Below are 15,283 nucleotides of genomic sequence, written 5' to 3' on the forward strand. Positions count from 1 at the left end.
ATACATATACATGTATATGTATAATCCCTCTCCCAACACTACCTTCTCACTTGTTCTCTTTTCTCATTGGGGATGGGGGGGTGGAATGGAAATTGCAAAGTGGGAAGAAACACCTCACGAAGTTGCACATCTTGGCCTCAGTATGAGCGCCATTTCCACAAAGTAAGAATCAGAGTCAGAGCATACGCTGAGAAGCTTGAAATAACCACTTAAAGGACCTTGTTGTAATACATCCAAGGGCAGAGACGACGCAACTCTTTGAAGTCCAGTAACTGAATTAGGAGAGAATCCCTCTATAAGAAGGTGACCCGATTAGGCAGTAATCCCATTGCCATGGCAACCCAATTCTCTTGTGGAGTTTAGTTTCGGTTTCAATGTCTGCAAGAAGGGCGTGCAATTGACCTCCCTGAGCCGAGGCATCACCTCATCTCCTCCTCATACTGCTGTGGCTCTGGTCAATGCAAAGCAGACCTCAGTTGCTGCTGTTTCGTTTAATTTCCTTAAAGCACAATCCTAACCATGTTAATCTGAGTATTTATTGAATTTATATCACACCTTTTTCTCCGCATTGTTTTCTCTCCTTCCTTATTTAACCCCCTCAACAACCCTGTGAAGTAGCTTAGGCTAAGAGGCAGTGGTCAGCCACTTTAACCATTGCACCACACTGTTAAGTCCTGTTGAATCCAGTGGGGGCAGTGATGGCTGGTGCCCATTGGGACTGGAAGGCAAGCAGCTCAACAGCAGGTGACGCCAGAGCCAATGACATGGAGAGCCAACTAATTCTAGTTTCACCCCCATTCTCCTCTCTGTAGAATTCTACTTGGGCAACACTGAGAGTAAGGAGGAAGATGAAGCTGACAGTTAGTTCTGCCACCCCAGGAATGGATTTCGGTAAGAAGGGAAGTAGGGGGCGGGGGCTGAGGTTAGACTGGAGCTAGTTTGGCAGTACCTCATTTGCCCAAATGAAGTAGCCTCCACTGAATGGGGCTTACTCCCAGGTAAGTGGGGTTAGGATTGCAGCCTTGAACACTCAAGAATACTTTCACTCATAAAATATGGATTTTATTGTACCCCACCTTCATGGCCCAAAGGCCCACAAGGCAATTTACAATTAGTCATGTGGAAACTATACAGTGGTACCTCAGGTTAAGTACCTGGTACTTAATTCATTCCGGAGGTCCGTCCTTAACCTGAAACTGTTCTTAACCTGAAGCACCACTTTAGCTAATGGGGCCTCCTGCTGCTGCCACGTTGCCAGAGCACGATTTCTGTTCTCATCCCAAAGCAAAGTTCTTAACCCAAAGCACTATTTCTGGGTTAGCGGAGTCTATAACCTGAAGCGTATGTAACCTGAAGCGTATGTAACCTGAGGTACCACTGTATATGATAAGAAACATGGCTTCAAAAATTAAGCTACAGTATTACAACTATATCCACTTTTCTTTCAAGGAGCCCAAAATAGCATGCCTCTATCGACTTTATCTTCACAGCAAGGTAGATTAGGCTGACAGTGGTGCAGTGCCCAGGTTTACAGAGGATGGCCCTCAATGTGGAGATCTATCAAGTCAAAGGAGAAATAGACAAATCTGTCAGATTAGTCTCTCAACTGCTCATTTTTCCAATCAGCACATTTCCATATCAGAGAGACCAAATTCTTTTTCTAATACTTTCCCCCCCACCATCTTCTCCCTTTTGCATTTCCTCAGCCTCAACCAGGTTCACTTTGCTTTATTGCATGGGTCAGGAACCTTTATGGCCCAGCAGCCAAGATCTTTACCTCCTCCCCACCCAACAGGCCAACTGAGACAGGTGGTTGGGTGATTGGCAGGCAGGTAGATATGAACACTGACAAAAGCAGTGAAGGTAGCGGGCAAGAGAGATTGAACTCCCCATGTTCTACAGGGTTCAGATGTAGGAGGGAATTCTCTTTAGATTATTCCCTTATGACCTCCAACTGAGCAACACTGAACTCCCCACACCAGGTCAGTTCAGTCCTACACATGCAGGGAACTAGGGCATGTAGATGAACCACCCCACATGTACCTATTGGGCTAATGCCACTTTATTAGCAGGTGGGTGAGGTTTAAGGGAAAAAATGGCCCTGTGGGCCAAATCAAAACCTCTGGTGGGTCAAGACTGTCCCATGGGTCGGAGGCTTCCCACCTCTGCATTACTGTACAACAATTGGCATTTGTAGTAATTAAACTATAACAATTAGATGTGATACTTAGAAGCACGGAGGCCGAGAAAGAATCTCCATCACATCGGAAGAACTGAAATCAGCCTAGCGACTCATAAGGCACGCTGCCATCTGTGGACACCAGTCTCTCATGTTGTAGGTATTCCAAACTGGTTAGCACATCAGTGGACATTGCAATCACAGCCTCCACTTGGCAGTGCACAGAACAGGCTGAGGCAATAGGGGAGGCAAGTTGAGCTGTCCAGAGAGACACAAGAGCAGCTGTTGGAAAGTTCAAATCGCTGAGGCGTCGGCTCGCGCCAGGCTGGTTTTTGCACCTGTGAGGAAAGAGATCCCTTCCACATTCCATAAAAACATTGCATTCTTGGCACGATGACCAATCCTCTTATTCTAATCGGGGAATTTAGATGGGGGTTTGTCACAACAACTGTCACTTTTACCTCTCAGTGGCCAACACAACATGTTCAGCATAAAACAGAGCAGGGTTGAGGAACTTTTTCAGAGCACATGCCATTTGTGGGCAAGTCCGGAAACGAAAGTGGGCAGAGCAACAGGCAAATTTTACCTTTGTGCAGCAGGCTAGTTTCTACATAACCCTCAACAGATTAGCTTTGGATCCAGTTGGATCTGGTTGGAATGTGTTCCTGACCTCTGCTAGTCTGAATGGATGGGGGTGGGTGGCAGGTGTAGACAGTAGTCTACTGTGCAAAAATAAACAACTACATCCCCTTCTCCACCCACTGTTGCCTCTGGCCCTTCCAACCAATAGCATGTGGCCCCCAGAAAGTTGCCCCGAGGCTAATGTGGCCCTCAGGCTGAAAAGGGAATGCATCCTCTAGGGGAAGCACCACTGCCCTCAAGAGCTGCTTGATGTTGCTTGTATCTGTCACCATCTCAGAAGAGGCATTCATTACCACAAGTAATAATAATAACAGCAAGAACAGCAGCAAGGGCCTGCAAGTCAGAGCATTCCAAACTGTGTGTTGTGATATGTTGATGTGTTGGCTGCAGTGTGTAGGTGTCTTGTGTGAATACTCCCCACACTCCTCCCAGGGGTTAGTTTGCTAGTGAAACTGAATTACAGCCATACCTCATGTTACATCCGCTTCATGTTATGTTCTTTCAGGTTACGTCCCGCGGTGACCCGGAAGTACCGGAAAAGGTTACTTCCGGGTTTCACCACTCACATATGCGCAGAAGCAGTGAATCACAACCCGTGTGTGTGCAGACGCACTGCTGCGGGTTGCGCTCTTTTCATGTTGCAAACGGGCCTCCGGAACGGATCCCATTCACAACCAGAGGTACCACTGTACTGTGTCGTGATGCATGTCTAAAAATGTTGGCATGTCACCAACCTGAAAAGTTTGGAAAGCTCTGCTGTAAGTCATTTGAGGCTCTTCTCCAGGTGCGTACCCCACAGGAGGTCCAGAGAATGGCAACACATGAATGGGCCTTTTCTGTGGTGGCCCCCTTCTTGTGAAGTGCTCTCTCCAGGGAGGTTCACCTGGCACCATCATTACTTACCTTTAGGCTCCAGGCAAAAACATTTCTTTCCCACCAGTCCTTTAGCTTTGAATGATCTGCAGCCTGCTTCAGTGGATGGGATGTTTTTGTCCTTTTAAAAATATGGAGTTTTATATTTTTCTCTGTTTTGTTTTTGTATTGTTATATGTTTTGTTAATTGCTTTGAGTTGCATTTGTAAAAGGGGGGCCCTAGTTAGTACAAGCAGAAGGAGGCTGATATAAATCACAGAGTACTCAGCTAGCAAAGGTAAAGGGACCCCTGACCATTAGGTCCAGTCGTGACCGACTCTGGGGTTGTGGCGCTCATCTCGCTTTACTGGCTGAGGGAGCCGGCGTACAGCTTGCAGGTCATGTGGCCAGCATGACTAAGCCACTTCTGGCGAACCAGAGCAGTGCACGGAAACACCATTTATCTTCCCGCTGGAGCGGTACCTATTTATCTACTAGCTACACAGCTGCAAATAAAACGTTTAAAGTGCAGTATGCAAATATGACACAAATGGCGACAGTGATCTATGGAAAATTCAATGTATTTTTTCAAAACATTTTTTTAAAAAGCATTTTCACCGTGTTTTTTTATATGTGTGTAGATTCCACCTCAGAGATGGGAGAATTGGTTGGTTTTGGTTTCTTTCAGTTTCTGTTTTTTCTCTCTCTCAGTAATAGTAATAGTAATAGTAATCAATAAGCCTTGATTTTTAAAATAATAATAAAAATATTTACTGAATAAAGCTTTTTTTCCCCAAAGAAGCTTGTAAAGGCTTCAAGCTGCAAGAAAGGAAATTCCGACTAAACATTCGGAAAAACTTTCTGATAGTAAGAGCTGTTCAGCAGTGGAACAGACTCTCTTGGGAGATTGTGAACTCTGCTTCACTGGAGGTTTTTAATCAGTGGGTATATAGCCACCTGTCATGGATGCTTTAGCTGAGATTCCTGCATTGCAGGGGGTTGGAATAGAGGACCTTTGGAGTCCCTTCCAACTCTAAGATTCTATGATTTTATGAAAGAGAAATCCCCAATCAATTGCACCGTCCAATTGAATTAATAGGAGGTGATGCTATTGGATAAAGCAGTAGTGCTACTGTATTCTTCCATGTATGAGATGCCCACATGTATAAGATGCCCCCTACTTTGGGGGACCCCAAATTTAGAAAATGGGCATATATGTACTATCCGTGTATAAGACGCCCCCAGATTTTTAACCTTATTTTGAAGTAAAAAAAAACCCTAGTCTTATACATGGAAAAGTACAGTAATTTTGTGTGTTTGTGTGCAGGTACTAGGCTACATAGCCTAACTTTACCAAATTAATTCACATCTCTGTTCTGCAATGAAACACTGACCTCTGCTGGACCTCACTGTGCATCACAAGCTAAAATCCTCTTTTCTTTTTTTAAACTCATCCTCCTGTTTTGCAGTAAAGAATAATGGAATTTTAAAGTTGGAAGGGACCACAAGGGTCATCAAGTCCAACCCCTGCAATGCAGAAATCTTGTGGAGGTTGAACCCACAACCCTGAGATTAAGAGTCCCATGGTCTACTGCCTGAGCTATCCAGGAGTTATTATTGTTCCCTCTAATTTGTTCTGGATCATTGCAAGATACAACTGACATTGCTCATGTTGCCAAAATGGCAGCAAGAGAGAGGTTGTACCCAGTGGCGGAGTTTTATGCTCTGGGGGGGGGCGGAGAGCAGGTGGGAGTGGGGCGTGCTGCCCTGGGGGCGGGGGGCACTGCCTGCGGGGGCGTGGCAACCAGCGCGGGGGGGGGGAGCTGCGATGGCACCCCACTGGGATCGTGCTGCCGGGGATAGTGCGCTCCCCCTGCACTCCTCTTCCTCCTCCAGTAGTTGTACCAGGGGTTTTTCGGGAGCGGGGAGCCCAAGGTTTGCAGAAATACAATTTTTATTTAGTTAAATATAGATATATATCAGTGGAAGAAGAACCCCAAAAAGAGTCCAGTGGTGACTGAGCAATGTGCTCAGCAGCTACAGAATACTGGCTATGGCTTTCTCACCTGCCTTGCCCCACTATGCAGCCCTGGGAGCATTTTCGAGACCATGATTTTGAAAACAGCAAAAGCTGCTGGGAACAGAGGATTTCAAGGATATCTTTTTTTAAAAAAAATAATTTTGTAAGTTGTGCGTTCTTGTTTCTGATCCTTTTACACGGTTTTGTATGTCATGTCATATTTTATGCATTGTGACTTGCCGTTATTTTTCTTGATTGTCATTGATAAGTGTAAACTGTTTGATTTTTATTTGCTGATGTTTAATTTTACTGTTTGCTATTATATTCTAATGGATTAGTGAATATTGCTTTATTTGATATAATTTGTTCATCTTAAAAGTTATCGTGACCTTTTTTGTGTTGGATCAGATTGTTATTATTAATGTTTGATGTTTTATTGTGTTTTTATATTATTAGTAGTAGTAGTAGTAGTAGTACCCCACCATCTGTCTGGGCTTCTCCAGCCACTCTGGGTGGCTTCTAACAAAGATTAAGAATACATTAAAATGTCACACATTAAAAACTTCCCTGAACAGGGCTGCCTTTAGATGTCTTCTAAAAGTTTGGTAGTTAGTTTTCTCCTTGACATCTGGTGGGAGGGCATTCCACAGGGCGGGCGCCACTACCGAGAAGGCCCTCTGCCTGGTTCCCTGTAACTTGGTTTCTTGCAGCGAGGGAACCGCCAGAAGCCCCTCGGCGCTGGACCTCAGTGTCCAGGTAGAACGATGGAGGTGGAGACGCTCCTTCAGGTATACAGGACTGAGGCCATTTAGGGCTTTAAAGGTCACCACCTTTAATTCCGAATTGTGCTCGGAAACGTATTAGGAGCGTACGTATATGTGTTGGAAACCACTTAAAGTGGCTGGGGCAACCCAAGCAGATGGGCAGCGTATAAATACTATAATCAAATTATTATTACTAATATTATTATTATTGGTGCAGCGGCGGGGAGAGACAGAAATCTGAATGGGAATGGAAACAGAATCCGATATTGTTAAGGCAGCCACAGTGGATAACAATGTGGGGCCTCTGTGGTGTAGCAGTTAAGAGTATTGGGTTTTCGTCCCTGCTCAACCATGAAGCTCATTGGATGGCCTTGGACCAGTCACTGTCTCGTAACCTAACCTACCTTGCAAGGTTGATGTGAGGATAAAACTGGGAGAGGGAAAGAACCATGTATGCCGTTCTTGAGCTCCTGGGAGGAAAAGCTGGGATATAAATGCTACTGAATTTCCTGCCTCCCCTGCAAATATAGCGGGCAGCATTATAAACTTGCAACAACAGCGTGCCATATTGTGCCTCAGGCTGCTTCCAGATTGCCGCTATATTGCAGGGGAGGCAGGGAATTCCATCACCTACCAGCAAATTCAGGTTATGCAGTTATGGTTGGTTATTTATTTTATTACTTTTATAGTAGTAGTAGTAGTAGTATTACTTAAACCCCATCCTCTCATGAGTTCTGAAGCAAAGCTTTTGAACCTTATTTTGGGGGCGGACAATTTTTATTTCCAAAAAGAGACTGTTTTTGTTCATCCAAACAAAACATTCCCAAACTGCATTATGAATAACCTCAATACAGCCTCCCTACGAACAAAATCAGGATGAACGCTTGATAAACAGGATCAGTGGAGGCTGCTCCATCAGGGTATGTGGGTTACTCATCTGGCCCCCTCCTCCCTCCTTATACCTAGACTGGTTTTGTCTGGGTTGTCAGCCTGCTCCCTCCTCCTCATAGTCTCCCTGCAGGAAGGAGGAGGGGAGGATAATGAGTTGGCTCTGCCAAAACACCAATGGGAAATTTGAGTATTTTCTCCCATGCTAGAAGGCTGTGGTAGTCAGGTACCAGATCGAGAAGCTCGTTTATTATTTAGGCAGCCTTAGAAAGAAGCAAACAAAAATAGAGTTGTGCAATGGATTTGGCCCAAACCCAAACTGACTCAGGGTGATTCGGGTTGACCAGGGCTTTGCCAAATTGGGTTGATCTGGTCCACCCAGAGCTGTCTAAAGAGGGTAATAGCCTACAGGTGGGTGGAGGGAGGAAGAGTAGATGCGCAAGCAGCCAGCATAGACCTGTCTTTCCCCACCACCAACCACACGTTTAATCAGGGTTTAATGGGGAGCAACTGCACAGCCTCAGTTACTACACACTCACCCAAAAATTACAAGCCTCACCAAAGGTTAGTAGTCTGCAGTCTGTAGAGGACATGAAAACTCCTTCTCTGAAGCCAGCATGGAAATGCAGGTTACTAGCCTGTGGCACTGTGGGTTAAACCACAGAGCCTAGGGCTTGCCGATCAGGAGGTCGGCGGTTCGGGGTGAGCAGTTAGCAGTTCGAAAGCACATCAAAGTGCAGGTAGATAAATAGGTACTGCTCTGCGTTTCCATGCGCTGCTCTGGTTCGCCAGAAGTAGCTTAGTCATGCTGGCCACGTGACCCGGAAGCTGTAGGCTGACTCCCTCAGCTAATAAAGCGAGATGAGCACCGCAACCCCAGAGTCGTCCGTGACTGGACCTAATGGTCAGGGGTCCCTTTACCTTTACCTTTAAAAGCCTTCTATCAAACAGGCTGATGGAGGAGTGATGGAGCAATCTGTTTGAAATCTACTAGCCTGATGGGTTTTTGAGTTGATTATGATTTTTCTTCCTCTGCATCTAGTGCAGAAGCCAAGCAGACCGACAGAGGAGTGTGGAGCGACCTGGTCCTCCACCACCACCAACTGGTTTACTCTGCTACATATCATTTTTGGTTGCCAATAGTTAGGAATAGAGGAAGCTGCCTTATGCAGGATCAGACCTCTGTTCCATTGGTCCACCTAGCTGAGCATTCCCTAAACTGACTGGCATTGGCTCTCCAGGACTTCAGGGATCTCTCCTACTCCTTCCTGGAGATTCTCAGGATGGAAGCTGGGTCCTTCTGCAAAGGAGATGCTCTACCACTGAACTATGATCCTTCTCCCATTAGTAGGCAAGTTGTTAAATGGCTTAGCAGTAGGTCATCTGCCCTGAATATAGAAGGTCCCAGGTGGAATCCCCAGCATCCCCCTGCCTGACATCCTAGAGAGGCACTGCCAGTCAGTGTAGACAATATTGAGCTAGATGGACCATTAGCCTACATCAATATGAGGCAGCTTTCTTGCATCCTCTGCTATAGCACTCCTACACTATAAATCACTTAGAGGTTTTACTACAATTGATTGGTGTGCTAATTAAATAAATAAAATACATTAATAAAATGTATTAATTTTGTTCAATAAATAAATGTTTCTATGTATGTTATAAGGTTGTATTACATTTTTATTCCATCTTGGCTGCAAGGAGCTCAGGGCAACTACAATATCCCCTCTCCCCTTTATTCTCACAATAATCCTGAAATGCAAGGTGAGACTAAGAGAGGGCACTCACCCCTAAGTTATTCAGGAATCTTTATGGTCCAAGAGAGGATCTGAACCCAAGTCTTCCTGGTCCCATATAATGCATTTGCACTGGTTCAGCCATAGCAGGAATTTCTGGTAGAAACCGTACGCTGTACGCCTAGGGCTTGCCAATCAGAAGGTCGGCGGTTCGAATCCCCGCAATGGGGTGAGCTCCGGTTGCTTGGCTCCTGCTCCTGCCAACCTAGCAGTTCGAAAGCACGTCAAAGTGCAAGTAGATAAAAGGTACCGCTCTGCGTTTCCGTGAGCTGCTCTGATTCGCCAGAAGTGGCTTAGTCATGCTGGCCACGTGACCCGGAAGCTGTAGGCCGACTCCCTCAGCTAATAAAGCGAGATAAGTGCCACAACCCCAGAGTCGGCCACGCCTGGACCTAATGGTCAGGGGTCCCTTTACCCTTTACCTTTATAGTATTTTGATATTTGATCATAGTTCTAGAGGTGTATCATGAGGAATGGTTGACTGTTGGGACTGTTTAAGCTGGAGAAGAGAATACTGAGAAGTCATAGGATAGCCATCTTAAAATAAATTAAGGGCTGTCACACAGAAGATGGAGCAAGCTCATTTTCTGCTGCTCTAGAGTGTAGTACTTGAACCAATGGATTCAAATTACAAGAAATGAGACTGCGACTAAACCTTAGGAAGAACTTTAGGATGTTAGGAGCTCTCCAATAGTGGAATGAACTCCCCTGGAAGGTGGTCAACTCTCCTTCATTGGAGATCTTTAAGCTGAGGTTGGATAGCCATCTGTCAGGGATTCTTTAGTTGTTGTTCCTGTATTGCAGGGGGCTAGACTACATGACCCTTGTGGTCATTTCCAACTACAATTCTTGGTCCTATGTGACTCATTGAAGAAATCCCATTAACAAAAATAAATACTTTATATGTGTTGTTAAAAAAAACTTACAGATGAAGTTCTGCTTAAATGAAGTCCTTTGTATTCTACCTAAGAAAGCATATTTGAGATTCATTGTTATAAAGTACCTCCAACAATAATGACACTATAGTTTGAAGAAGTGTCATTCATACATTTTAATATCACATTTGCACAGCCCCGCTTTTTTTTTTCGTGTCAGAAATTAATGAAGTACAGAAGGATAATTGGCTCGTTTTGATGCCACTGTAATACAATCACCACCCTCTGGAATTACATGTCCTTTGCTCAGAGGCAGAGCTGAATGGAAAAAAGAAAATCGAACTTGATTGTTAACACAGAGGTAACTTTATCCAGCTGGACCTACATGCCCAACACTGCTTCAAGTGCAGAAATACTGCCTATCTCTCCAAAACTGCACGCGATCTTCAAGGCTTAGAAGATTCAAGCATAACCTACCAGCATCATGCAGGTAAGTCTTGAACTATATTTTTATCGGCAGCCCCCTGGACTACCATGTCAATACATGAAGACTGTTCCAAATGTTAAACCTCACTTTATAAGTGAGGAGAGACATGAAATTAACTTCAACATCTATGCAATATGGAGGGCAGGTCTGCTACGCAAAATACCAGTCTAAGAAAATGCCTTATCCTGTATCAGACCATTGGGTCCATCTAACTCACTGCCCTCCAGATGTCTTGGGATACAACCCCATCAGTCCACACACACACACACACACACACTGATTGTAGCTCCTGGAAGTTGTAATATAAAACATCTGGAGGACACAGGGTTGGCAAAGGCTGATCCACATTGACTGGCAGTAGCTTTCCAGGGGTTTCAGACAAGGACCTTTCAAAGTCCTGTGCTGGAGGTTGGACCCAGCTTTCACATGTGAGGCAGATGCTCTACCGCTGAACTACAGCCAGTGGTTCACAGTTACACAGGGTTGGTGGTCTGTTATTATTTCTGCAGAAAAATCGCTAAAGGCTCTCAGTCTCCAGTGTCCTAGAGCCACCCTACCAACAAAGAGAAAAGGGTGAGTGTTCCAAAGCTAAGCATCTGGTAACACTGAAAACACAAGGCACCTCAATTTCAAGAAAATAGGGTGCACGTTCTGTCACATACAATGGAATTTTTGAAAGAAGATATTGGGAGCACACCCAGTCATTTGCCCATGTATCTACACATAAAATAGTAGATTGAGCTGAAAGACGAACACATGATGTACATTGATTGTTGCAATGCACCCCTAATTATTATTGTTGTTGTGTAAGATTGTATAAGAAAGTTGTATAATCTTAGAAGGGGCATGGCTGTAACGATCATGAAGGGGACCCTGCATGTCTGAATTTGCCCCTTTCCTAAATATATAGGGTGAATACTAGGGTTACATCTGTTTGAATCTGTAATCAGCTTGAACTGGAATATGTGACCACTTACGTAACTCAACAGGGCTTGCTTTTAAGTATAGATACAGGATTGCACTGAAAACTTTTAACTACTGTAATTGGTGGGGCCAAGAGTTGAGGACACACATTTCTTCCAGGGCCATCCATCCTGGCATCTGGAATGATACTGCAGATTAGTGAAAGGGGAAGAAATTAGATTTGGTTTACATTTAAAGGCAAACCTACCTTATTTTCACTTTCTGAAACAGTATGTGAACAAAAACAGAACCATCCATTGACATTCATATTTCTCCCAATTTTGAAATGCAGTTTTCCAGCCAAGTAATGAGTACAAAAATGCATGTGCAGGCAACTGCCCATTTAAGTGTGATCACATACATGCACACCGAACCCAGGTGTAGCCCCCAAATGTCATGAAAAGGGATTGAATGAGGGGAGGCTTATGCACGCTCCATTGGCATGCATAGGAGTCCAGAATGGAACCCCTGCACAAAACAAGGATTGCCCGATAATGCATATATTAGTGAAAATTGCGTACAAAGATACATTGGGTTGTATCTAAGTTATACTCAGAGTAGACCCATTGGAATTAGTGGGCCAAACTGAGAACAGACTCATAGAAAGTAATGGACATGTGTGAGTAGAAATAGCATATTACAACCAGGCCTTTTTTCTCAGCTGGAACTCAGTTCCAGCATCTCTCAAGTGGGTGCCATTGGCATTCTAAGAGAACAAGGGAGGTGTTCCCAGTGAGTTCCAGCACTTTTTTCCTAGAAAAATAGCACTGAGTACAACTCAGTATATCTGAGATTGCTTTGCAAAAATGTGCATATTAACATAAATTCACACTAAGACTAACATTCACAACTTTATTTAAGTAGAATATGAAGAAAGACAGCGCAACAACATGTATAGTTATTTAACATGCAGAAGGTAACAAACAATGTAATAAACCAGAAAGGCAAGATGAGGGAAGTCAGTGGGAGGATGGGGATTGTAAAATACAAAATTTGGATAACTGTATTTGCAAATTGTTATAACAAAGAAACCCAAGGTTTTTTTAAAAAAAAATCTGTATGTTTTTAAAACCTACCACTCTCCTCCCAAAAGAGGGTAAAAGCACATAGCTTTAGTATGCATGTGAAAATAAGAATGATGCAAAATATAAAACGTGTCTGGTAATCTTAGGCACTCATATTAGGATCACAGAAGGAAGGAAGTAGTCCATATACAACTATGAGAGGAGGTGTTATTATTATTATTAATTAACTTTCTATACCACCCTTCAGCCAAGGATCACAGGGTGGTTTACTATATAAAAATACTTAACACAGTAATAAAAACCACAAACACACACTGTTTAAGCCGCCATAGATTTTTTAATTAGCCAAAGGCCTGGGAGAAGAGGAACATTTTAGCCTGGCACCTAAAGATGTGCAGTGAAGACAACAGGTGAGCCTCCCGGGAGAGAGGATTCCAGAAGTTGGGAGCCACCATAGAAAAGGCCCATTCTCATTTTATCACTCTCCGGACCTCTCACGGGGGGGGGGGGGGCACATGAAGAAGAGCCTCAGATGACGGTTGAAGGATGCGAGTTGGTTGAGTATGATTATGTTTCCAAGCACAATTCAAAGTGTTGGTGCTGACCTTTAAAGCCCTAAACGGCCTCGGCCCAGTATACCTGAAGGAGCGTCTCCACCCCCATCATTCTGCCTGGACACTGAGGTCCCGCTCCGAGGGCCTTCTGGCAGTTCCCTTGCTGTGAGAAGCCAAGTTCCAGGGAACCAGGCAGAGGGCCTTCTCGGTAGTTGCGCCCACCCTGTGGAACGCCCTCCCATCAGATGTCAAAGAGATAAACAACTACCAGACTTTTAGAAGACACCTGAAGTTTAGGGAATTTTTTAATGACTGATGTTTTAATGTATTTTTAATATTTTGTTGGAAGCCACCCAGAATGGCTGAGGAAACCCAGCCAGATGGGCGGGGTATAAATAATAAATCTATTATTATTATTATTATTATTATTATTATTATTATTATTATTATTATAGTGGAAGAATCACTGCACAACACACTCTTGAAGAGGAAGCAGACACTAAACCTCTTCTCTTTTTTGCCCTGCAGCTAATCTTCTGCCGGCTAAGGACCCACCAGTGGTGTTTCATTCTTTTTAATGTTGTTCTTTTCCACATTTTGTTCTTCGGAGCTGATCTCGTAGAAGAATACTTCTTGCGAGCACTCCCCAACACCTACACAGACATGAAGGTCCTCGAAGCCAGGGAGAGAGCACGGAAGCTGGATATGACCCCCTTGAAGGCCAATATCTCCAAGGCTTATGTAGCTAGCAGATCAGAGGCCTGCTCCAACCAAGACATCTTCCTCCTTGTCCTAGTCTTTGGCAGCCCTGAAAACTTGTCAAGGCGCAACATCATTAGAGAAACATGGGCCAACCAGACACACGTCAGGGGTTACGGTACTCTCGTTTTGTTTGTGTTAGGGAAGCCCTCTTCAGAAGGCACCCAGCTGGAGGTAGTCCAGGAGATGGAGAAGCATCAGGACCTCATTCAAGGCTCCTTCCTGGACTCTGTAGAGAACCAGACACTGAAGACACTGATGGCTGTGGAGTGGGCCATAACATTCTGCTCCAGGGCCCGGTTCATTCTCAAAGCAGATGAGGAGATGTTCATCAACCTCCCAAGTTTGGTCGAGTACTTGCTCAACTTAAGAACCCATCCCGAAGACATTTACCTTGGGAGGCTGGTTCATCAAGAGAAACCCAACAGAGACCCTCAAAGTCATGGCTTTGTCTCCCAACAAAAATACCCAGAAAAATATTATCCCGATTACTGCAGTGCGACTGCTTTTGTCATCTCACAGGATGTGGCTCGGAAGATCTACGTAACCTCTGGAGAATTTCCTCTTTCACTGCCTCCTGGTGCCTTTGTGGGACTCTGCAGCAAAGCAGCTGGTGTGGTGCCTGCTCACAGTTCTCGATTTTCTGGGAAAAAGCACATCCGCTACAACCGCTGCTGCTACAAGTTCATTTTCACCTCCTTCACAGCAAGAGATACCCAGCTGCTCCAAGAATGGGATGAGATCAGCAATGGTAAGGACTGCACTGTACTAGAAACTTATTATGGGTTGGTATCCTGCAAAGTCATGACATACCTGGATGGATTTAAACACCTAAGTGTTGATGCCTTACAGAACGAGGCTCTCCATTTTGCTGATTAAACTGACCCAAAAAACTCACATTCAAATGTTTGATTTTAACCATGGATTTTCTCTGCTGAACCATTTGTGCTAGGAGCCATGGCCAGCATCCTGTTGCAAGGAGTTCCACTGACCACTTGTGCTTTAAGTTTTTCTCTATTCTGAACTTCCCATTTAAAACATGCACACAACAGGAGAGTATAGTTGATGAACACTCAAAGAACATGAGCAGGAGTCACAAGGTCATGTGAACTAGTCCACTCCACTAGTGGATGCAAGTTCTTTAAATGATGCATCTATGCATGGTGTGGATGGTAATGTGACAGCCAGGTGTGGCAGCAACCAGCTCCCACAGCATTCTTTGGACATGTATAGATGATTTTACCCACCCAAACACTGAATAGTCAGGAGCTCATCACCTCTCCTCCCTTCCATGTTCCAATATCAGTGATCAAAGGATAGACCAATCCAACACTTATTAGCCTTTTCAAGTAAGTTAGGGTAACAGCCAATCAAGAACAGGAGAGGCTGTTGTTGCTTTTACACTTTCTTGCAAAATTCAGTGGCATCTGGTAAGTCACCCTTTCCCAACCCTGGGTCCTCAGATGTTGCTGGACTTCA

The 15,283-nt window shown here is 44.4% G+C and overlaps 1 protein-coding gene across 2 annotated transcripts; it reads left to right on the forward strand.

The window, feature by feature from the left end:
* The first annotated feature begins 838 nt into the window (after positions 1-838).
* B3GALT9 (beta-1,3-galactosyltransferase 9) lies at positions 839-15,164 on the forward strand. Of its 2 annotated transcripts, XM_083721857.1 has the most exons (3): positions 839-891; positions 10,327-10,506; positions 13,574-15,164. In XM_083721857.1, exons 2-3 carry the CDS (start codon positions 10,501-10,503, stop codon positions 14,681-14,683), a joined length of 1,116 nt encoding a protein of 371 aa, XP_083577983.1. In that variant the 5' UTR covers positions 839-891; positions 10,327-10,500; the 3' UTR covers positions 14,684-15,164. The 2 variants fall into 2 exon arrangements, with proteins under 2 accessions (XP_083577983.1, XP_083577984.1); XM_083721858.1 differs by lacking the exon at positions 10,327-10,506 and having other exon boundaries at positions 844-891.
* Positions 15,165-15,283: the final 119 nt, after the last annotated feature.

The sequence above is a fragment of the Podarcis gaigeae genome (assembly GCF_964106915.1).
Source record: "Podarcis gaigeae genome assembly, chromosome: Z".
Lineage (NCBI taxonomy): Eukaryota > Metazoa > Chordata > Lepidosauria > Squamata > Lacertidae > Podarcis > Podarcis gaigeae.